This window comes from Mustelus asterias, chromosome 25 (genome assembly GCF_964213995.1).
Source record: "Mustelus asterias chromosome 25, sMusAst1.hap1.1, whole genome shotgun sequence".
Classification (NCBI taxonomy): Eukaryota; Metazoa; Chordata; class Chondrichthyes; order Carcharhiniformes; family Triakidae; genus Mustelus; species Mustelus asterias.
The window spans coordinates 48,194,300-48,219,297 of NC_135825.1; the positions used below are offsets into that span (position 1 = coordinate 48,194,300).

The following is a 24,998-nucleotide window of genomic DNA, read 5'->3' on the forward strand; positions in this document are numbered from 1 at the left end:
TTGTGAACTGGGAGACCTCCTGCCACCCCACAGTCACCGGACCCCGGCGCCCCACATCGTCAACAGCAGTGTAAAACCCCACAGTAACAAGGGTTATGGGTTGCTGGCATTGGGACATCAGGACCCTCCCTCTGAGTCCCCAGTCATGACCCCACAGCAGCGTCCTCATTGCCGATTTCCTTCACCCCCCCGCCTTCCGGTCTACTGAACAGCCCTCTTGCAGAGCCCCCCCCCCCCCTGCAAAGAACATTGCATACCCCCCTGTCGTAGCCCCACTCCCACCCCACCCTCTTGGCACTGCCCCAGGCATAGCCAGGGTGCTGGTGGGCACTGCCTGGCCATGCCGCTAACCACCTGGGAGCTCCAGTGGCCTCTGCTTCCACCCCCCTGCCACCGACCCCCAGCGTGGCCAGGACGCATGGTCCTTGCTGGTGAGGACCAGCTGTGATTCTCATCGGTGAAACTTCTCGCCGATGAGGGGGGGGAAGCGTCTGTGTGGCTGGAAACCAGCCTTGCGGGACGTGCCAATCTAAAACATTTCTAGGCACAAAACCGATCACGCCGGCAAAACAGGCTGGGAACATCGCTTGCAGTGTAAACTGGGTTTTTGCCCATTTCCCGGCTCACCGCACCTATCAACTGGTGCAGTGGGCCAACAAGGTCACACCCAAGAAATTCCGACTTTCCACATTTAATTGCGCATGTTCCAGTCCAATTTTTCCCGGTCTTAGCAGTGAGCACTGTTACTTGTTCTCAGCACAAACTTTGGGTCAGTGGGTTTGGGGTGGCTGTGGGGGAAGTGGTTGTGTCCTCTCGCCTGGTATTTTATTGGTAGACTTCACTGACCTTTCTCTTACAGGGGCATATTTCAAAATCAGACAGCAAGAGTTCAACTGTTGAGTTGGAAAGACCGGTATAATTTATTTCAGTGGGTAGTCAAAGAATTGGTGAATTGTGTTTTTAATTTTCTTTCATGGGTTGTAGGTGGCACTGGCTAGGCTGGCAATTATTGCTCATCCCTAATTGTCCTTGAGAAGCGGTTGTGAGCCACCTTCTCGAACCGCTGCAGTCCGTATCTTGTAGGTACACCCACAGGACTGTTAATTTTAATGTATTCTGTCATGGAATGTGGATGTCGCTGGCAACACCATCATTTGTTGCCCATCCCTTTTGCCTTGAAACAGAGTGGCGAGGTCATTTCGGAGGGCAGTTAAGAGTCAACTAAATTACCAGGAAGCGAGTTCTAGGAATTTGACCAGCAACAGTGTTGGAGCGGCGATATAGTTCTAAATCAGGATGATGTGTGGCTTGGATGGGCATCTGCAGGAGATCCTGTGTATCTGCTGCCCTTGCCCTTCTAGGTAGTGGAGGTTACGGGTTTGGAAGGTGCTGTTGAAGGAATCTTGGGTGAGTTGCTGCAGTGCACCTTGTAGACGGCACACACTGCATTGGTGGAGGGAGTGAATGCTGAAGATGGTGTCAGTCAAATGGGCTGCTTTGTCCTGGATGGTGTCGAGCGCCTTGAGTGTTGTTGGAGGTGCACCCATCCAGACAAGTGGAGAGTATTCCATTACAGCTCTTACTTGTGCCTTGTAGATGGTGGACAGGCTTTAGGGAGTGAGTTACTCATCGCAGAATTCCCAGGTTCTGACCGAATCTGGTAGCCACAGTATTTATATAGCTGGCCCAATTCAGGTTCTGGTCAATGGTAATTCCCCAGGATGTTGATGGAGGTGGATTCAGTGATGGTAATGCCATTGAATGTCAAGGGGAGATGGTTGATTCTCTCTTGTTGGGAGGTGGTCAGTGGCTAGCCCTTGTGTAATGCGAATGTTACCTGTTTTTCAAATTTAGTCTGGGCAGCTGAAAAAAAACAGTTGAAAGAAAGAACTGGCACCTAGAGAGCAGCTGGCCAGTCTTGGGTGTCTCAGAATGTTTCACAGATCCATCAATAGTAACCGTAAACAGTACTGGAGCCATAATTCTCAGTACAATCAGTTAATTCATTGCAGCAATCATGACAGTCTACAGCAAATTCCCATAAAACAGCAGCCGGATGGCTGACTAGACCATTGTCTTTGATGTGCTTGTTGAGGGAGGAATCTTGGCTTGGACTCCAAAACGCCCTAATCTTCAAGGACTGTGTTTCAAGAGATGTTCAAATAGAGTTTGGACAAAGAGAACCCATTTTCATTGGCAGGAGGGGTGGGGGTGTCAGTAACCAGAGATTCCCATTTATTCTAACTGGAGAGCGGCGAATTCTCTCTGCGATTCATCCTCTTATAATCTTGAGCATCTTGCGATGCTCAGTGTGATTTTATTCCCCTCTAACACTCAGGAACGTCACATGCTTCAGCCCAGTGGCAGCTGGAGCATCCGATTCACCTGATGAATCTAATCCCTTCCATGCAGTGATCACACCCAGTCACAGGGCGTCAAACATGCGCTGGCAAGGTTGGATAAGGAAGATGTTATTTTTGCATTGAGCCTTGTGATCTGGAATACTCTGGCCAAAATGGGCTTGGGAACAGATTGAATAGTGATTTTGGAAAGGGACTTGTTGAAAATGGGACATATTCAGAGACGTGAGGCAAGCAAAGTAGATTTTTGTGTCATGTTAGTAAACAGGCAGGTTGGGCACGTCCAGTGTTGTATAAATTTAGGGCCATTGGATCTTTTACAACTTCCTCAACTGGCAGGTGGTTTAAAGTTTCATCTGTGGGTAAGCACCTCCCCCAGTACAATACAGTAATGTCGGCCTAGATAATATCCTCGGCTCAGGCTGGGTGAAACTGGAAACCATGATTTCCTTGTTTGGATATGAGGTACTGTAAAAGACAGATATATATGGAGGAAGCCATGATATTTGGGAGTGATTACAGGTCTGTAGAAGGGAAGCTTGTTAAAATGTCTGTTGTGATACACTTTTGGGCTACCTCCCACATTTGGATTTGACTTCATGGGCTGATATTTGATGCTGTTATTGTTTTGTTTAGAGGTCGTATCATTTATGAGTTTGCAAAAGCTCATTTTATTTTGCTGATTTTTAAAATCTCGGAACTATCAATGCATGCCCTGGTTTTTTTAAGCAGGGCTTTTTTTTCAAGCCTTTGAGGTCCTGTGACTGGGTGCGATCACTGCAGCGAAGGCGATGAATTGATTATTGGATCCTAGCTGCCTGTCGACTGAAGCGTATAGGCTTCTGCTGTGTAATTGTGCTGAGGAAGCACTGTGTGTTAAAGGGGAAGTGAAATCGCACTGCAGCATCACATGATACTAAACATAATAGGATGGATCATAGAGAGGGACAGCTGTTTGCTCCTAGTTGCGCCAAAGCTCCCTGCTCTGATCTCTATGATTACCTGCATCCCTCATTTACCTCCAATTCCATATTTTGCTTTTCCACATCCCATCAGTTGCTGCAGCACTAATTGCTTCTGAGAAGCTCTTTCAGAATTTTGACGATACAAGGCACTATATAAGTGTAAGTATTCCCATGTTTTGTGCTTTTCAAATACGGGTTAAAGATGTCACTTCCCGAGGTGTTGGAGGTTTTTGACAACAGTGGTTGCTAATCTTGCCTAGAGAGGAATTGCTAAACTTGATAGCATGAAGATCTATGTGCCAACGTCAGTAACGATGCAGCCGAGATAAGTGCTTTCAACTGTTGTATGCTGCTGGGTAGTTTCCTCCATTGGATAGCTCCACCGGAGTGACAGAATAGGACCAGGAAGGCTGTACTAGGAGTGACTCAAGTGGAACCAAAGGTCCCTCTGTTTCAAATGGTGGAGCCAGGTGTGTACAAAGATGTGCAGGTTAGGTGGATTGGCCGTGGTAGATGTGTGGTATTATGGGAATAGGTGGGGGAGAGGTGTGTGTGGGTAAGATACTCTTTCAGCGAGTCGGTGCAAATTTGATGGGCTGAATGGCCTCCTTCTGCACCATAGGGATTCTATGATTCTGAAGGCCATTTAAGGGAGGGGACTGTGGGGATGCGTCCAGGCACCAGCCTTTGGGGGGAAAAGGAGGAGGCTGCGGGTGGAGACAAGTGGGAGCCAGTTCTTAATGTGAGGCGCAAGGAGTTGAACCAGGAGGAGACCGAAATCACCTGCAGGAGGAAGGGGAAGGAATGGAATGGAGGCTGCCGCAGCTGACTGGTCTCTGGAGCCTCCTGGGCATGATGGTGGCATCTGTTAGCCCACCCACCGAGTTCTAGGGAAAGAAGCGCAGATACGAGTACAAAAACATAAACAGATTTTGTGTAAGCGTTCTTAAAAAAGGAAAGTCCCACGTGAATACTTTAAATCAAGCGAGGGGAAATCAGTTAACTTCCAGTGTGTGTTAGCTTGAACTTTGAGAGAAGCTGTTGTGCATTATTGCCATCTCACTCGGAGTGGCAGACAAACAGAGGTTGTATCCCGCAGAAATGTTAAACAACTTTCTTTCTCTTTCAAGTGCCTGTGGAGTTTGACCGTGTGAACCTGTCACCATGTCGGAGGCACCTGCTGCAAGGTTCAGAGTGTTTACTCTCAATTGCTGGTAAGTCTTAAATTCCTGTGGTCTATCGCGCAGACCAGATCTGTGTCCAGATTGTGCCCTGTGCTCTTGGGATGAGTGGGTCGTTAACTTGACCCCCTGAATTTGCTTTGACTTCCCTGCGTCAGCCTTCTTGCTGAGAATCTTCACACGTTCCCTGCCATCCACTGTCCCTGACATAAAGGCAGTATGTTGGGACCCTTAGATAATCAATAAAAGAGCAGTGAAAAGATGAGAATCTTTTTCTTATGCGGCGAGTTGATCCATGGTGGACGGTTGAAATGGTACAAAAGCAGATTCAATAGTGCCTTTCAAAAAGGATCTGGATAAATAAATAAAATGAAAATTTTGCAGGGCTATGGGGGAAGAATAGGGGGTGAAAATAATTAGGTAGTCCTTTCAAAGAATCAGCATAGGCCCCAAAAGATAATGTAGTGTCTCCTCTGCTTTATAGCTCAATATTCAATGTTAGATAAGAACATAAGAACTAGGAGTAGGCCACTGGCCACTCAAGCCTGCTCCGCCATTCAATAAGATCTTTTCGTGGACTCAGCTCCACTCACCATAACCCTTAATTCCTTTACTGTTCAAAAATCTATCTATCTTTGCCTTAAAAACATTCAATGGGGTAGCCTCAACTGCTTCACTGGGCAGGGAATTCCATAGATTCACAACCCTTTGGGTGAAGAAGTTCCTCCTCAACTCAGTCCTAAATCTGCTCCCCCTAGGCTATGCCCCCTAGTTCTAGTTTCACCCGCCAGTGGAAACAATCTCCCTGCTTCTGTCTTATCTATTCCCTTCATCATTTTATATGTAGCACACAATAAGCACACTTACTGCATGTCACAAGAGGACCGCTTTAATTGTAGCGAGTTTTTACTCACATTTTACACTTGTTATGCCGTGCTTTACGTTATTGAGTGGTTGGGTTGGATGGATCTGCTATTCAAGTTCAGAATTACACTTGTCACCCCTTCAGTTTTATTTCCTGTCTTGTGCTGTACTCCTCGGACACCAGCAAGCTCCCAGTAACTGATCTCCCCGCGTGTGCTGAGATTGCGATACTTGTTGGTGTTTCGTCACTGCCAAGCGAGATCTTTGCCCATCACGATGTCTGCGTTGACGCTTCCAGCAGGAGACACTAAGTAGCAGTAAACAGCCAAGCAATTTTATTTTTTCTTTCCCTTTTTTTCCTTACTGCAGTTTCCTTCCAGCTAAGGGACATTCAGGCCAATGATGAGGCCCTTACTGGTGCTTGATTGAGATCTACATATTCTCAACGGTAGTCCAGAGCTATAGGCATTTGGGTGAGAGGTGAAGGGAAGATATAGGAACACATTGCTGTAACCTATTACTTCAATCACTTCCCATTCTTCCCATTTGCAAACTTTCTGCGGGTTTTTTTTCAAACCACATTTGGACCATGTACTTACATAGAATTACAGAGAATCCAGAGCATAGAAAACAGGTCATACGAGCATACAAATTAGGACCAGGAGTAGGCCACTCAGCCCCTCGAATCTGCTCCGCTATGGCTGATCTGATTGAAACTTCAAATATCTTTCTGTTTCTTTTTCCTTTAATCTGGGTGCTAATTAAACTTCCTCTTAAATGCATCTATACGACTTGCCTCAACAACTTATGGGGTGAGTTTTACATTCTAACCACTTTCTGAGTAATGGTAACGTAGTGGTTATGTTAGTGGATTAGCAAACCACTGGACTAATGATTCATGGAGATAAGTTTAAATCCCACCATAGAAAATTCACTTAATGGATTAACAAGCTAGTATCAGTAATGACAATTGAAATGATCAGATTGGTGTTAAAGTCTTTCCTTAAGGGAAGGGATTCTGTTGTCCTTTCCCAGTTTGATTCCAGAACTATAATGCTGTGGTTAACTCTTAACTGCCAACTGCAACGGTCTAGCAAGCCACTCATTTCAATCAAACTGCTATGAGAAAATGGAATAAGAATAAAACCAGCCAGTCGATTCAGCTATGACAAAGGCTCACCCATTGATCCTGCAAAGTCCTGCTTTCTAACATCTGAGCACTTGTGACAAAATTGCTGCCTCACAGACTTGTCAAGCAAACAGCATGACACCCATGGAATCACACCTTACAACTAGTGTCCCAGACTTCTCTAAAACCGGGCCTCGGGATGTCTAGTCCCATTGGAAGGACAGACTAACTAGAGTGGAGGCAGTAGACGGGTAGGTAGTGGCATAGTGGCAATTTCACTGCACTAGTAATCCAGAGAGCAGCCTTGGGGGCATGGCTAAATCCGGAATATAAAGTTTCTGTCAGTTATGATGACCATGAAGGTATTATTGATTGTTGAAACACCCCATCTGATTCACTAATGTCCTTTAGGGAAAGAAATCTGCCGCTCTTACCAGATCTGGCCTCCACGTGACTCCAGATCCACAGCAGCATGGTTGACTCTTAACTGCCCTCTGAAACGGCCTTGTAAGCCTCTCGGTTCATGAGCCTTGCCAGCGATACCCACATCCCATGAAAAACTCATTAAAAAAAATAGTTAGCCGTGTATGGCCCTAGGATTCTACATTGACTCCAGGCCCCATGACCTGTGGTGCATGGGTCAATGATGGTCAGGAAAACCTCCTGCTGATCACTTCCACTTCCCTACTTCCTTCAAGATTCTCCATGTTGAGCATGTTGAAGAAACGCTGAAGGTAGCAAGGGAACAGACTGTGCTCTGGACTGTGCTCTTGTCTATTATAGGCTAGCTGATGTAGCACCTCTACTGAGAGCTGGCTGGATTCTGAACTCACAGCACAATGTGGGGTTGATTCAGAACAATCTCGCAGCTTAAAACTGAGCATCCAGAAGCTGCTGTGGATCTTGAGCAGGAGGGTTTGTATTCCATCACAGTATGTAACCTTACAGCCTTACATGCACTTCCATTAGCCTCAAGCCAGGGACAAACCCTGATTCAGTGAGGAGTGTAGACGAACATCCCGGTACCTGAAAATAAGGTGCCAACCCTGGTGAAGATACAACCAAGACCATATGCATGCTAAACACTGGAAGCAACATGCCGTGGACAGAGCTAATTGATAGGGTGGCACAGTGGTGAGCATTTCTGCCTCACATCACCAGGCACCTGGGTTCGGTTCCAGTCTTGGGACACTGACTGTGTGGAGTTTGCAAGTTCTCCCCAGGTCTGCGTGGGTTTCCTCCGGGTGCTCCGGTTTCCTTGCACAGGCCAAAGATGTGCAGGTTAGATAGATTGTCCATGATAAATTGCCCCTTAGGGGGCGATTTTACCATTTTGATTCTAAGTGCTGAATCTGGGCACAATTCAGATCCAACTTGGAAACCTGTTTTCAGGCGCCCCCAAACGCACTTAGCCTGAAAAAGAATTGTGAGTCTGAATCGCGCTATGGGCGGGGCTTATCGCACCCGAAACGCTGCAGCTCCGATTGGAGCTTTGAACTGCGCTTGCACGGTGAAAAGAAAATTAGAGAAACGCTCCCCTGCCACATCGCTCCCGGGCTGCAAAAAGTGGATAAAGCGGCCCAGGAGCAAAAAGCAGGAGCGATGGCCCCCGCAGATATCGCCCCACCCCCACAACCTAACTGTCCCCCTTATCCACACACCACCCCTCCCCCACCCCCCGCTACCCAGACCGATCACGACCCCCTGCCCCATTTTCCCCCCTCCATCGGTCGCACGCAGAGTGACAGCAGTCCTCCCTTCCCCCCCACCGATCGCCGCAGAGTGACAACAGTCCCCTCTTCCCCCCCCCCCACCGATCGCCGCAGAGTGACAGCAGTCCCCCCCTGTCCCCTCACCAGAGATCCATCTGGCTCGCCTCCCACCTTCTCTTTCCCCCCTGCCCAACCAAAGAACTATTTGGACCTCCTTCCACCCGCCCCCCCCCACCCCCTCCACCTAGAGAATGATCTGGCCTGCTTCATCCCCCCCACCCCCCACCCCCCGATCTGAGTCAGAGAACCGTTGGAAACTCTGAACTTACCTCTTCAGAAGCTGGAGTGCCTGAGCATGTCTGTTTTGTGCCGAATCTGGACGGGCGAGCACAGTGGTAAAGGGGGAAATGCTGGTAAGTTTGGGTATCCAGCTCATTAGGTCCATTTAAATGCGTGCAATGTAAATGTGATGGTTCCAATCGTGGCCCTTTTCGGGCCTTGGTAAAGTGGGAATCTGCGTGGGCGCGGATCGCGCTATTCACCTCACGGCTCGACATTACCAAGTTTTTGCACCCGAAAACGGGTGCAACGCAATGGTAAAATCGGGCCCTTAGTGTCCAAAGATGTATATTTAGATGGATTTGCCATGTTAAATTGCCGCTTAGTGTCCAAAGAAATTACCCAGATATGTCCTATTCACAAAAAGCAGGACAAATCCAATCCAGCCAATTACCATCCCATCCGTCTACTCTGGATCTTCAGCAAAGTGATGGAAGGTGTTGTTAGCAGTGTTATCAAGTAGCACTTACCCAGCAATACCTCCTCATCAGTGCTCAGTTTGTATCCACAGTAAGAGTTTTAACAACACCAGGTTAAAGTCCAACAGGTTTATTTGGTAGAAAATGCCATTAGCTTTCGGAGCGCTGCTCCTTCATCAGATGGAGTGGATATCTGCTCTCAAACAGGGCACAGAGACACAAAATCAACTTGATTTTGTGTCTCTTTATATACGGGCGGCACGGTAGCACAGTGGTTAGCACTGCTGCTTCACAGCTCCAGGGACCTGGGTTCGATTCCCGGCTTGGGTCACTGTCTATGTGGAGTTTGCACATTCTCCTCGTGTCTGCGTGGGTTTCCTCCGGGTGCTCCGGTTTCCTCCCACAGTCCAAAGATGTGCGGGTTAGGTTGATTGGCCATGTTAAAATTGCCCCTTAGTGTCCTGAAATGCGTAGGTTAGAGGGATTTGTGGGTAAAATATGTAGGGATATGGGAGTAGGGTCTGGGTGGGATTGTGGTCGGTGCAGACTCAATGGGCCAAATGGCCTCTTTCTGTGCTGTAGGGTTTCTATGATTTCAATCATCTCAGCCCTGGGACAGGCTGATGGAGTCCCTCAGGATAGTGCCCTAGGCCTAACCATCTTCAGCTGCTTTATCAGTGACCTTAACTCCAACATAGGCCAGAAGTAGTGATCTTCTCCGCTGAGTGCAGAGTGTTCTGTTCCATTCACAGATTCTCATTTCAAAGCAGCCTGTGCCCACACATAGCAAGACCTGGGCAACATTCAAGCTTCGGATGATAATTGGCAAGTAACAATTACACAAATGCCAGGCAATGAGCATCCCCCATGACATCAGTGGCAATGCCATCTCTGAATTTCTTACCATCTACATCCAAAGGTCACCATTGACCAGAAGCTTAACTGGACCAGACATATGAATGCTGTGGCTCCAAGAGCAGGTCAGTGGCTGGGAAATACACGATAAGTAACTCACCAAACCCTGACTCCTAAAAAACTGCCCATCTTTTTTAACAATGAAAGAGTGTGATGGAATACTCTCCACATGCCGAGGTAAGTGTAGCTCCAACACCCAAAAAGCTCCACACCATCCTGGATAAAGCAGCTAGCTTGATCATGACCTCACCCACCATCTTAAACATTCATTCCCTCACAGTGACAGCAGTGTTTACCATCTATCATGGAATTCCTACAGTGCAGAAGAGACCATTTGGCCCATCAAGTCTGCACCGACTCTTTGACAGAGTAACTTATTCAGGCCCTATCCGCATAACCCCGCACTTCATAGAATCCCTACAGTGCAGAAGGAGGCCATTCAGCCCATAGCGCCTGCACTGACAACAATCCCGCCCAGGCCCTATCCCCGTAGACCCACGTATTTACCCTGCTAATCCCATGACACTTAGGGACAATTTAGCATGACCGTTGACATTTCAGATCGGTGACCTTTCATCAGGAGGAGAGAGAGGGGCAATGTGGTTTAGGAAGGGAATTCCAGAGCTTTGGGCCTGGGCAGCTGTATTTCCCTGGACTGTGTAATGTGCCACAAGGTATTGGTCAACACAGTCTATCAATAAGGTTCCCCCAGCACCACCGTAAATAACCAGTCTATATATATATATGTAGCTCAGGCTGTTCAAAACTCTATCCTTTCTTTTACTCTGGTGCAAAGAAATTCACGAAGTGAAGGAAAAATCCATTGTGCGCTAGAAGATTCTGGTTGTGATCTTGGAGTAACAGCCCTGAGCGCACTCACAGGAACAGAGGAATGTGTAGGATTTGGAGTGACGATTATGATCCAACCAACCAGTCTCAAAGTTGACAAACTCTCACATCCAAAGTTGGAAACGCACAGTTCACTGTTCGTTCTGTCTCGCCTATGATCATTGTTTCTGTCGAATAGCTGTGCAATTTCCTGTTGAATTTGCCTGCACTCAACAACCCACCTAGTTCCTTCTCTTCCTTTGTTTGCAGCTTAAGTCTCAGCGTTTGATTGCAGACATCTTAATTGACACGATTTTATTTGGTTATTCCTGCTGATCATAGAATCATAGAATCTCTACAGTGCAGATGGAGGCTAATTGGCCCATCGAGCCTGCACCGACAACAATCCCACCCAGGCCTATTCCCCCTAATCTCGCCCTACTAATCCCCCTGACACCAAGGGGTAAATTAGCATGACCAATCACCTAACCTGCACATCTTTGGACTTGGGAGGAAACCGGAGTACCTGGAGGAAACCCACGCAGACACGGGGAGAATGTGCTAACTCCACACAGACAGTGACCCGAGGCCAGAATTGAACCTGGATCCCTGGAGCTGTGAGGCAGCAATGCTAACCACTGTGCCACCATGCCGCCCTGCAAGGTGCACTGCAGTAATTCACCAAGCCTCATTTGACAGCACCTCCCAAACCTGCAGCTCAACTATCTAAAATAATTAGGCAGCAGACGCGTGAGAATGCCACAACCTGCAAGTTCCCCATTCTGACGTGGTAAAATACTAAAACGGCTCGAATGGCGTCCGCTACTCGGTGCAATCAATGGCTTTTCTCGCCTCCCAAAGCGGACTCCAATTTCCAAACGGGCACTTTTTATGAAATGATAGGACACTAAAACACTTTATTGAGCAGTGAAAGCTTTGAAAACGTGGTAATATATCACCATTTCTTCATCACCACTGTGTCAAAATAACTCTCTAAATAACAGCACTATGGAGTATCTTCACCTTATGGACTGCGGTGGGTCAAGAAGGCAGTTCACCACCACTTATTGGGGGCAATTATGGATGGACAATAAATGCTGGCCTTGCCCGGATACCCATATGTCATGAATGAACAAAAAAAAAAGTTCTCCTGACTTTCCTAATGAATTTGTTAGTGAAGTATTATTATGGGGCCCAGTTTAAATTGGGCAGCTAGCCATCTATTTGTTCCTGGTTGGGAAGTCTGACAGAGCATTTGGAAATAGGCAATGTGTGATGTCCAAAGGTAATCCTAGATCATTTTTATGGTTTCATAAAACTACTGCGGTAACCTGACGATTCAGAATAATGCATTCACGCTTGGCACAGCTGAACACTTGATTGACGATTGTAATGTTATTGGGAAACAGTCTTAACAACCTTGGGATTCAGTGAGACGTCAGCACTCTGGATGAGCAACTACTACTAAGTGCCAAGCGAGAACCAACTGGATTCTTAGTCTTCTCGGGTTGCTTGGAATATCGCAGCGTTACCTGATCCCAGCACAGTTTGAATTCTGCAATATCATTTTGCCAATTCCTTCCGCTACTTATGAGTCCAGACAGAGAGTGCTGACAGTTTAACAGCAGGATGGCAAGTTAGCAATCATCAGCAGAACTCAAGTTAGCAATCATCAGCAGAACTCTGGACTCATTTCCTACCCTCTCTGCTCAGCAACCCCCTCCTGCCCCACGCAGAAGCCTGTCAAATTACAACGCTGGAGTTATAAGAAATAGGACAAGAATCTTCGAATTTTGCAGCTTAGAAGGGGGCCTTTAGCCCATCATGTCTATACTAGCTCTTTACAATTTGTCCCACTCCCCTGCCCCTTTCCCATAGACCTACAAATTCTATCTTTTTCAACTATTTATCTAATCCTCTTTGTGCAAATTATTATTTAATCTGCTTCCACCATCCTTCCAGGCAGTGCATTCCAGATCATCATAACTCAATGCATCAACAGAAATCCTTCCTTGTCTCACCTTTGATTTAATACCATTGACTTTAAACTTTATCTCCTCTGGCAGTGGAAACGATTTCTTGTATATTCTATCAAAACCCTGCCTGATATTGAACTCCCCATAATCTTTTCTGCTCTAAGAAGCAGATTTTAAGGAGCAGTTTTCTAAAACCTTCATACACAAGAGCATTGGGAGAGTTAGCGAGAAGTTCCTGTTACCCAGAGATAGAAGACCTTACTTCCCAGTTGCTGCCAGAGGAGTGGTTAACTTGTCCTTGTAGATACAGTAGGTAGCTAGCAATAGATAACCAAACCGAATGTCAGAGAGTTGTGATAGCATCTTTTCAGTACTGGCAACTTCCTTCAGATAACAGCAAGCAATAAAAGAAGAAAGCAAAACGGCAACAAGTGGCAAAAGCAACACAAAACACCAAAGATACAAGCAACCCAAAGAATTGCGCAGTGGCACAGTGGTTAGCACTGCTGCCTCACAGTGTCAGGGATCCGGGTTCAATTCCCGGCTTGGGTCACTGTCTGTGTGGAGTCTGCATGTTCTCCCCATGTCTGCATGGGTTTCCTCCGGGTGCTCTGGTTTCCTCCCACAGTCCGAAAGACGTGCTGGTTAGGTGCATTGGCCATACTGAATTCTCCCTCAGTGTTCCTGAACAGGCACTGGAGTGCAGAGACTCCTGGATTTTCACAGTAACTTCATTGCAGTGTTAATGTAAACCTACTTGTGGCACTAATAAATAAACTAAGCATTCCAAAGATGTGCAGGTTAGATGGATTGGCTGTGCTAAATTGTCCCTTAGTGACCAAAGATGTGTAGGTTAAGGGGATTAACAGGGTAAATGTGTGGGATTCTGGGATGGGGAGGGTGATGGGCCTGGGAAAGATGTTCTGTTGGAGAGTTGGTGCAGACTCAATGGACCAAATGGCCTCCTTCTGCACTGTAGGAATTCTATGATTGACGTTACAAACATGGGAGGGATTTGAGATAGAGAGGGATTCTGATTAAGGAAATCAATCCAAGTTGGGCATTGGAAACTGGGATCAAAATACTTAAATATCATTGCAAAAATTCAACTACCAATTGTGCTAATGTTAACATGCTGTAATTTCAAATTGCATTTAATGTAATAATTATAGACAGTCCGTTATTCATTAATAATTATGCATAATTTATAGATTAAAATTATTTCCATTTATTGACTGTTGGGATGTGAACATCAATGGTAAGACCAGCATTTATTGCTATTCCCAGTTGCCCTTGAGAAGGCGGTGGTGATCTTTGCACTACTGCATCCTATGTGATGGAGGATGGCACATTGGCACAGTGGTTAGCACTGCTGCCTCACAGCGCCAGGGACCCGGGTTCGATTCCGGCCATGGGTGACTGTGTGGAGTTTGCATGTTCTCCCTGTGTCTGTGTGGGTTTCCTCCGAGTCCGCCAATTCCTTCCCATGGTAAAAAGATGTGTAGGCTAGGTGGATTGGCCATACTAAATGTGCAGGGTTACAGGTTTAGGGTGTGGGGTGAACCTTAGTAAGTTGCTCTTTTGGGGAGTCGGGGCAGACTCAGTGAGCCAAATGGCCTCCTTCTGCAGTGTAGGGAGTGACGTGGGTATGTCCCCGTCCTCCTGTAGTGGTTTGGTGAAACTAAGTGGCTTGCTACGCCATTTCGGACAGTAGTTAGGAGTCAATCATATTGCTGTAGGTTTGGAGAGGCAGGTAAGCTTAGACCAGGTAAGGACTGCAGATTTCTTTCACTGAAGGACATTAGTGAATGAGATTTTTTTTACAACATTTCAGTACTTTCACATTCATTATTAATGGGACCTGTATTTTATCCCAGATTATTCATTTATATTCTCCCCCCACGTTCTTCATGTTGGGATTTGAACTCATGTCTCTGGAATACCAGTCCAGACCTCTGGATTACTAGTCCAGTAACATTACTACCATATTACTGTCTTGACATTACAGCACCCTGTAAATTCACTGGCATATTTGATACTGAGCCGTACAGACCAGTCAGATTTCTGGTTGAATCCTTTGCAGAGCTATCCGATCTCAGCCAAGATGGCAGTAAGGATTGACAATTGGCTTTGATGACACTGGGCCAGGAAGCAAAATAGTCAGGCTGAGTTCCTGGTTCTTTCCTGGATCCCGCATGTTGAAGAGGCGCAATGTGAATATTGGGAAAGGAGAAAGTAGCTGTCCAATGATAAAACAGCTTGGTGTCATCATGTGGGCTCACAGATGATGAATGGTCATTTACTTTTAATTTCTGTTATGTCTGTTATTTTTAACTGCAATCCTCACCCCCCCCCCCCCACCCCCAACCCAATCCACTCCTCTGGACCGACTCCTTGCTGGTCCCCAACTATGGCTGAGGAGTTAGGTGAATCTTTTTTTTAATTGATTTTTTTTGTGGGATGTAGGTGTCGCTGGCTAGGCCAGTGTTTGCCCATCCCTAATTGCCCTTGAGAAGATGGTGAGCCGCCTTTGTGAACGGCTGCAGCTATGTGGCGTAGGTACACCCACAGTGCTGTTAGGGAGAGAGTTCCAGGATTTTGACCCAGTGACAGTGAAGGAATGGCGACATATTTCCAAGTCAGGATGGTGTGTGGCTTGAAGGGGAACCCCCAGGTGATGGTAGCGATGCGTCTGCTACCCTTGTCTTTTTGGTGATGGTGATAGAGATTGTGGGTTTGAAGGTGTTGTTGGAGGAGGCCTTTGTGAGTTGCTGGCCTGATCATGGGGCTTTGCCAGTGCTTCTCTGAACCAGATATAGGACAGGAGCAGATAGGTGGCCCATGGGTGTATCCCTCAGTGGCTGTCTACCCACTGACTGCCGGTCCCCATTTAGTGTCTCCTACTGCAACAATGGAAGTTCAGAATGCAGACGGAATATTGATGCTGAGTACCAGGAATCTGTATGAACACTGTGATGTATGGAATCCTTACAGTACAAAAGGAGGCCATTCGTCCCTTCGAGCCTGCACCGACAACAATCCCACCCAGGCCCTATCCCCGTAAATCCATGTATTTAACTTCAAATTCCTCCTGACACTAAGGGGCAATTTAGCATGGCCAATGCACCTAACCAGCATTGGACTGTGGGAGGAAACCAGAGCATCCGGAGGAAACCCACAAAGACACATGGAGAACGTGCAGACTCCACACAGATAGTGACCCAAGCTGGGAATCGAACCCCGGGTCCCTGGCGCTGTGAGGCAGCGGCACTAATGCCCCCACTCCTCTCTCACAGCAATGACATGCATTTATATAGCTACTTTTAATCTCAAAACATGTTAGTAAAGAAACAATACTGGAGATTCTGGAAATCTGAAATAGCAGAAAATGCTGGAAATGCACAACATGTTTGACAGCATCTGTGGAGAGGGAAACACACTTGACATTCCAGATCGATGACCTTTCATCAGGAGCAGAGAGAGGGGCAATGTGATTTAGGGAGGAAATTCCAGCGCTTTGGGCCTGGGCAGCTGTATTTCCCTGGACTGTGTAATGTGCCACAAGGTATTGGTCAACACAGTCTATCAATAAAGTTCCCCAGCACCAACGTAAATAACCAGTCTATATATATGTAGCTCAGGCTGTTCAAAACTCTATCCTTTCTTTTACTCTGGTGCAAAAAAAATCTCTGAAGTGAAGGAAAAATCCATTGTGCGCTAGAAGATCCTGGTTGTGATCTTGGAGTAACAGCCCTGAGCGCACTCACAGGAACAGAGGAATGTGTAGGATTTGGAGTGACGATTATGATCCAACCAACTAGTCTCAAAGTTGACAAACTCTCACATCCAAAGTTGGAAACGCACAGTTCACTGCTCCTTCCGTCTCGCCTATGATCATTGTTTCTGTCGAATAGCTGTGCAATTTCCTGTTGAATTTGCCTGCACTTAACAACCCACCTAGTTCCTCCTCTTCCTTTGTTTGCAGCTTAAGTCTCAGCGTTTGATTGTAGACATCACAATTGACATGATGGTGGTTTTATTTGGTTATTTCTGCTAATCATAGTATCATCAGCACTGTAGAGATTCTATTTGGTCCACCGAGCCTGCACCGACAACAATCCCACCCAGGCCCTATCCTCTAATCCCACATCTTTACCCTACTAACCTCCCTGACACTAAGGAGCAATTCATAATGGCCAATGTACCTAACCTGCACATCTTTGGACTGTGGGAGTAAACCGGAGCACCCAGAGGAAACCCACGCAGACATGGGGAGAATCTGCAACCTCCTTACAGACAGTCACCTGAGACCAGAATTGAACCCGGGTCCTTGGCACTGTGAGGCGGCAGTGCTAACTACTGTGCCAACTTGCTGCCCTACAGCTAATCCTTTAACTGAAATGGTTTTGCCTTTAATGGTGACAGTAGTGAGTCTTCATCTTCCCCTCTGTGAAGGCTGGTAATGGTGATACTACCATCTCTGGGAGACCCAATCAGTTCCCCCTGGGAAACGTGCAAACCTAGGATAAAGCTATTTGATATTTCCATCATACACACTTGACTAAAGTCGACGCGTTGCAAAACTGCACGCCGTGTAATTCAGCTGCCATCGTGCTGATGTGTAAACCTTATGCAAAGACAAATAGACGACAAGCTTCTCTGTCACCACTCTCTCCCTTTTCTGTTCCAGGGGAATCCGGTACCTCAGCAAGTGCTGCAGAGAGCGTTATGAAATGATCGTCCAGCTGCTGACTCAGGAAATGTATGATGTGATTCTGCTGCAGGAGGTGGGTTTATTCTCCCTTGTTTATATTCCGCAGTTTTGCAGTCTGCTTGTCACCCTGCTTTTAGGTCAAGTCTTTCTGGGGATACACGCATTGCCAACGTGAGAGAAAATGAGACAAAACTGAACCAGACAGCCCCAGTACCTCTCTCGGGGTCATTGCTAAAGGTGTCATTGGGACCTCTGTGTGTCGTCATAGCAGAATGACTGACTGGATGAATGGGAAAAATTCAGAGTGATCAGATTAAATGAGTTAACCTTCCATAGAGCTGCAAAAATGATACCAAATTACACGTACTGCTCACTGTCATCTTAGTATTTTGCTTTTACCAAATTACAAAATGTGATCTAGGGATCTAATTGAGCCAGAACTGAACTGCAACTTACAGTGGTATCAGGGAAGTGAATAGGATATTTAAGGGATACTGTCATTGAAGAAGCATTCTTGTAAATAAAAGTACATAATATATACAGTCCCCACCTACACTCAGTAAATACATTTCAGCGAGCAATACATTTCAGCGAGCAACTGTCTGGCAATTAATCACACTGATTTTCCATTACCATAGAAACCAATTGCAATGCAGCCTCTTAATATCTTTTTAAATGTGTTCATGGAATGTTAGTGCCAGCATTTATTGTACATCCATATTTGCCCTTGAGAAGGTGGTGGGGAAGGTATTCCTTATTGAATAGCTGCAGTCCATGTGGTGCAGGTACACCCACAGTGCGTTAGAGAGGGAGTTCCAGGATTTTGACCCAGCAATATTGAAGGAAAGGCGATTATATTTCCAAGTCTGGATGGTTTGGGAGTTGGAGGTGGTGGTGTTCCCATGCGCCTACTGCCCTTGTCCTTCTATCTGGTAGAGGTCACAGATTTGGGAGGTGCTGTTGAAGGAGCTGCTGCAGTGCATCTTGTAGGTGGTAGATTCTGCCGCCGCTGTGCATCAATGGTGGAAGGGGTGAATATTTAAGGTGGTGGGGTGCCAATCAAGTGGGCTGCTCTGCCCAAGAAGGCCATAGAATAGAGCAGTGGTCTCCAATCTTTTTTAAGGACAAGATCACTTTTAGCCCGGGTGACCGGTGGCACAGTGCTTCACACCGCTGTCTCACAACTCCAGGGACCCGGGTTCAATTCCGGCCTCGGGTGACTGTATGGATTTGCACATTCTTCCCGTGTCTGCGTGCATTTCCTCCAGGTGCTCCAGTTTCCTCCCATAGTCCAAAGATGTGCAGGTTAGGTGGATTGGCCATGCTAAATTGCCCCTTAGTGTACCAAGATGTGTGGGTTAGGGGGATTAATGAGGTATATTCATGGAGTTAGAGGGTGGGTAGGATGATGTGTTTGGAGGGGGAGACATTGCAGATCCAAGGGGCCGAATGGCCTCCTTCTGCATTGTACGGATTCTAGTATCGAAATGCAGCACAAGATCCACTCTTAAAAATTGACTTTACTAAAACTCCCCAAAATGTACTAATGCGTAACACACACACATCCTGGGACAACAATTCCACCCTTTGGCTACTTTAAAGCACCAAGTGACATGTTCTTGAGGCTGTCATAATCTTATCTTTGCTTTTAAAGTCTTTGAACAAGGTGTCGGCAGCAGCCATCACCACCGCCTTGATCACTTCACCATCGGTGAACAGTTTATGTTTTGCCAGCAGATGGTTAATGTGAAAAGACCATCAAAGTCTCTTTGCTCCCTTACCTTTAACCACAGGTTAAATGTTGTGCTTCAACATTCCCTCTAACTCCACGACTTTCTGTGTCCGAATGGCGCTGTTTAAAGAGAAATTTTCTGGAAATTTTGCGCACATTGTCTCGCGGTGCCATTCCAAAATACCGTTTTTACTCAAAGCTACACTCTGCGGACAAATGAGATAAATGGTCTCGCCTTTAACATTCGTAAAAAGAAATAAATTTTCCCATTCCTGGTGGAAATGGTGGGTTTTGTCTTCTTGGAGGTTTCTGGCTCCTCGCTCATCATTTTGTCTTCACCCATGTCTGTCTCCATGTTTTGGCGCCTGCGATTCGGCAGCCAATGAGCTGATTCCGTCGTCATCACGAGAAGCCTGATCTCCCCACATTTTCGGCAGTCGTTTGGCAGCCAATAACAATTGACCTTTTGAGACTCCAGGATCGACCTGTCGATTGTCATTGACTATTTGGAGCCCACTGGAATAGAGTAATTTATGGCACAGAATGAGGCCATTCGATGCACTCTGGCTCCCTGTGGAGCAAGCCAGTCGATACCACTCCCCTGCTCCCTCCCCAGAGCAAATGCGTTGCCTTCAACTGCCCATCCAATTTTGCTTTGAAATCGTTGATGGCCTCCACATCCACCAATCTCATGGGCAGAAAGTTCTTGGCCATTACCACTTGTTTTTTAAGAAAGTTCTCCCCAACCCCATACATCTCTTGCCCAAAATCATAAATCTGTGTCCCCTCGTCCTTGTACAATGAGCTAATGGGAAGAGTTTTTCCATGTCTACCTTATCTATGCCTTTTAAGAATATTGTACACCTCTCTCAAACCTCCCCTCAATCTCCTTTGCTCCAAGGAGAACAACTGCAATTTTTCCAACCAAACCTAATTGTGTAACTAAAACCCTCTACCCCCGGAACCATTCTGGTAAATATCCACTGCACCCTCATAAGGACCTTCATATATTTCCTATGGTGTGGTCACCAGAACTGGATGTAATACTTTAGTTGTGACTTAACCAGAGCTTTATTTCGATTCATAGAATCGTAGAATAGAGTCATAAAATCCGTACAGTGCAAAAGGAGGCCATTCGGCCCATTGATTGCTCCACTGACAACAATTTCATCCAGGCCCCATTCCCCATAACCCCACGCATTTACCCTGCTAATCCCCCTGACACAAAGGTGCAATTTAGCATGACCAATCAACCTTACCGCACATCTTTGGACTGTGGGAGGAAACCGGAGCACCCGGAGGAAACCCACGCAGACACGGGGAGAGCGTGCAAACTCCACACAGAGTCACCCAAGGCCAGAATCGAACCCGGGTCCCTAGTGCTTTGAGGCAGCAATGCTAACCACTGTGCCAACGTGCATCTCCGAAAACAAAAGAGCAAAAATGAGAGACTGGATGTTGCTTTGTTTTGCAGGTGTGGAGTGAGGAGGATTATCACTTCATGAAAAGCAAATTGATGAATACCCATCCCTATTCAGTGTACTTCAGAAGGTATGCAATTATATCTGTAACAGAGAAATTCACACACAAGCACATTTTTTTTGCCTTTTCAAAGGCACTGCCAGACAGAACGTGGGAAATTATACACTGCACACAATCAAACGGGCACAAAGTTTGAGCAGGCAATTCATTAAACTAGTCTCAGCCAGTCCTGGTTTCTTTTTTTTTAAAGTCTCAGAATTCAGTACTTGTTTTCATTGTGGATATTTGTGTGAAGTGGGTTGTATAGTCAGAAGGGTGATGACAAATACTGAAAATGCAGCAGTGTGTCTCGCCTTTTGTGTATTCATAGGTAAGGTAAAAGTCACCATAGCCCCAGTTGAGCACAGGCTGCTTTCCCCTTTGCCGGCGAGAGGTGACTAGGGGTGATTTAACCTGAGGGGTAAGGTTAAGAATTAAGGTTAAGGCATGAATAATGTTCATAGGACCAGCTGTGCATTTCCGGCATTTTCTTTTTGTTATGAGGACACAGTTCGAGAGTCTGACGTTTCTGTTTAAAGTTTAAGTTTATTTATTAGTGTCACAAATTGGCTTACATTAACACTGTAATGAAGTTACTGTGAAAATCCCTTGGTCGCCACACTCCGGCCCCTGTTCTGGTACACTGAGAGAGAATTTAGCATGGCCAATGCACCTAACCTGCCCATCTTTCGGATTGTGGGAGGGAACCGGAGCACCTGGAGGAAACCCAAGCAGACGCGGGAAGAACGTGCAGACTCCGCACAGACAGTAAGCCAAGCCAGGAATCGAACCCGGGTCCCTGGTGATGTGAGGCAGCAGTGCTAATCACTGTGCCACCGTGCCGTCCTAGCGCATGGTGGAGATAAAAAAGAAGTCTCTATCTGCCAAAAGGAGGAATCAAGCTTGGTGTTGAACAAAAAAATCTCTGTTAGACTGGGTAAAGTTCACCAATGAACTGCCCATATGGAGTCTGTTGTACCATTTTTCGTTTTCCGTGGCAGCAGCCCACTCTTGCCCCTCCTAGCCCATAGTGTTCCAAAAGAAATATATTTTTTCAGACTTTTCTGGCCAGTGAACATCTCTTGCTAAAGGGCTGCAGGCAGCGTTAGACGTCCGTGACATGAGAATGATAATTGGCATTATTCTACAATGATGTCTAGGTAAGGTGCTGTGGAAGTTCCACATGGGTGATTTTTGTTCCCATGTTTACTTGCTTCATTTACAGTAAGTAGTCTCACAACACCAGGTTAAAGTCCAACAGGTTTATTTGGCAGCACAAGCTTTCAGAGCACTACTCCTTCATCAGGTGAGTGAGGACTTGTGTTCACAAACAGGGCATATAAAGACACAAACTCAATTTACAAGATATCTTGTAAATTGAGTTTGTGTCTTTATCTGCCCTATTTGTGAACACAAGTCTTCATTCACCTGATGAAGGAGTAGTGCTCTGAAAGCTTGTGCTGCCAAATAAACCTGTTGGACTTCAACCTGGTGTTGTGAGACTACTTACGGTACTTACCCCAGTCCAATGTCGGCATCTCCACATCATGCTTCGTTTACACCAGAAGTGAGAAGATTTTAATTCAGAAGCTGATATAAATGGATCTGTCTGACTACTAACTTTAAACCACTGATTGTGTTTTACTGACTCTCTTCCAGCGGAGCTATAGGAAGTGGACTGTGTGTCTTCGCCAGATACAGAATAACTGATTCCTTCCTCTACCGCTACTCCCTCAATGGTTACCCTTATAAGGTACAGTAGATGTGTTTGGGGCAAGAGTGTCGTTGTCAAATCAGAGGCAAGCTCCTAATCAATAGAATCTTACTTCTTGGTTAGTCCTTCCTGTTTATCTGATGCACTTTAACACTTTGGTTATAAAGCTCCCTGATAGCTCAACTGCTTAAGGCAACAAGTAACAAGCACATGCAACCAGCAAGATCCCAGGTATGATCCCTGCTCTGTGCTGATTACAACCTGGATGATGATAGGGCTGAAATAACTAACTGAATTAGTAACAGGATGAACTTGTGCTGAGGTTACACTCCAAATCCCTGTTCATGATCCATGTTGAGATGTCTATCTATATTTTGAGAAGAGTCTCAGGCTTTGCTATGATTTGAGCCAATGACCTCCTCCAGTCACTCAAAAGCAAAATACTGCAGATGCTGAAAATCTGAACTAAAAACAGAAAATGCTGGAAATACTCAGCAGATCTGGCAACATAGAATCCCTACATAGCAGAAGGAGGCCATTCAGCCCATCAAGCCTGCACCGACAACAATCCCACCCTATCCCTTTAATCCCATGTATTTACCCTGCCTGTCCTAAGGGTCAATTAAGCACAGCTAATCAACCTAAGCTTTTTTGACTGTGGGAGGAAACTGACATCTCAACATGGATCATGAACAGGGATTTGGAGTGTAACCTCAGCACAAGTTCATCCTGTTACTAATTCAATTAGTTATTTCAGCCCTATCATCATCCAGGTTGTAATCAGCACAGAGCAGGGATCATACCTGGGATTTTGCTGGTCTGGAAACCCACGCAGACACTTGGAGAATGTTCAAACTCCACACAGTGACTTTGAGGTCGGAATTGAACCTGGGTTCCTGGTGCTGTGAGGCAGCAGTGCTAACCACTGTGCCACCATGCCGCCCATCTGTAGAGAGATCAAAAAATTCACCCAGGCTCACTACCCAGAGTCGCACAATGGTCAACATTGTCAAGCGTGGTGGATTTCTGAGACAGGGGATGATGCAGAGAAAATGAACAGGAAAAGGCTAAACAAAAGAACCTTGGTGTCAGAGCGAAGTATTCCTAACGGAGAATCTGTCAGTGAAGTTACTCATTTGGAGCAATAATCTTCTCCTTGGGATGTAACCTGTACTGAAACCCAGGGAGAGCAAGACCTCAGCTTCTGTCTGTCCATCTCCAGTGTACAGAGATAACATATGGCATTTATACCGTTTGACTTAACTCTGAAAGAAAAGTAACCCATAATCTTGCTGTTTTCTAGTTGCACCATGGTGACTGGTTTGGCGGGAAATCTGTCGGCTTAGTTATTCTGAACATAAAAGATCTCGTCGTTCATGTCTATGTCACGCACGTAAGTGGTGGCTGAGAATTCAGACCGGCTGTGTGTGTTGGTGGGAATGGCAACATAAATAGTCTCTCGCATGCACGGAGTCACAACCCTCCACTGATGTGTGTCTGTTTCTGTATCTACCTCTCACTGGCTTTCGCACTGTAGTCAGGCATGTTTCTCCTGCATACACTCCTAAATTTCTTCTCCTGGTCTCTGTTTCAGTCTCTGTTCCCTCCGCTACCTTGTCCCTTCTCCACTTCTCCTCCCTCTGCCCCACAGAACACTCCTCCCCCATCTCCCCAGTTTGACTCTTGTCTTCTCTCCACCACCCTCGCTCCTTCCCCAACTCTCCCTCCACTTTGCCTCTTCCTCCAGCTGTCCCTCAACTGCGCACTCTTGCTCTCTCTCTCTCTCCCTCTGTCACTTTCTCACATCATCCCTCAAGTGCAGTTTTTGTCTGAAGATATTTTTTGCTCTTGGCATTTCCTCTGTTTCTCGTCTCCTGTTGTGCAGCTTCATGCGGAGTACTGCAGGGAGAAGGATGATTACCTGCCCCACCGTCTGCTACAAGCCTGGGAACTGGGACAATTTATACGGTAAGATGTGTGTAGGTACCTCACCGCTGACCCTTGCAAGAGAGCGCGAGGAACCCTATCGGACTCACACCTTCTCTTTGTCCGCCAGGCACACGGGCAAGACGGCAGATGTGACGGTTCTGGGTGGGGATTTAAACATGCATCCATGTGACTTGGGGAACAGGCTCATTCAGTGTTACACGGGGATGAAGGACTCGTTCTTAGAGACTGAAAGATTTGAGGTAAGCTTTCGTCAGACGCTGTTGCATCCGATGGTGTGTTTTATCGGAATGTCCCGAAGCCAGTGAAGAATTCCTTCAAGTGTAGTCACTGTTGTGATCTGAGAGATGCAGTGTAGAATTTTGCACAGCAAACTCCCACACAGAGAATGTGATCATAGAATCCCTACAGAGCAGAAGGAGGCTAATGGGCCCATCGAGTCTGCACCGACCACAATCCCACCCAGGTCCTATCCCCATGACCCCATGCATTTACCCTAGCTAGTTCCCCTGACACTAATGGGCAATTTAGCATGGCCAATCCACCTAACCCACACATCTTTGGAGTGTGAGAGGAAACCGGAGCACCCGGAGGATTCCATTATTTCAAAGAAGTGGAGGGGAATTCTCCCAAAAGTTGACACTCAAACAACAGATAAAAACAGGTTATCAGGTCACAATCA

The 24,998-nt window shown here is 46.4% G+C and overlaps 2 protein-coding genes across 6 annotated transcripts in view; both read left to right on the forward strand.

Moving 5' to 3' along the window:
- rpl10a (ribosomal protein L10a) overlaps window positions 1-24,998 on the forward strand; it is a 368,503-nt gene that overhangs the window by 137,229 nt on the left and 206,276 nt on the right. The gene's annotated exons all lie outside the window — the stretch shown is intronic.
- Window positions 1-24,998, forward strand: part of LOC144479157 (sphingomyelin phosphodiesterase 2-like) — a 103,412-nt gene that overhangs the window by 52,067 nt on the left and 26,347 nt on the right. For 2 of the 5 annotated variants that reach the window (XM_078197718.1, XM_078197714.1), the window contains exons 2-8: window positions 4,456-4,539; window positions 17,379-17,475; window positions 20,609-20,685; window positions 22,315-22,408; window positions 23,673-23,762; window positions 24,255-24,337; window positions 24,426-24,558. In XM_078197718.1, the coding sequence (XP_078053844.1) occupies window positions 4,490-4,539; window positions 17,379-17,475; window positions 20,609-20,685; window positions 22,315-22,408; window positions 23,673-23,762; window positions 24,255-24,337; window positions 24,426-24,558 (624 nt within the window). In that variant the 5' untranslated portion in view covers window positions 4,456-4,489. Of the gene's footprint in view, window positions 1-2,758; window positions 2,883-3,454; window positions 3,485-4,455; window positions 4,540-17,378; window positions 17,476-20,608; window positions 20,686-22,314; window positions 22,409-23,672; window positions 23,763-24,254; window positions 24,338-24,425; window positions 24,559-24,998 lie in introns of those variants that run through there. The other 3 variants (XM_078197715.1, XM_078197716.1, XM_078197717.1) reach the window with 3 other exon arrangements.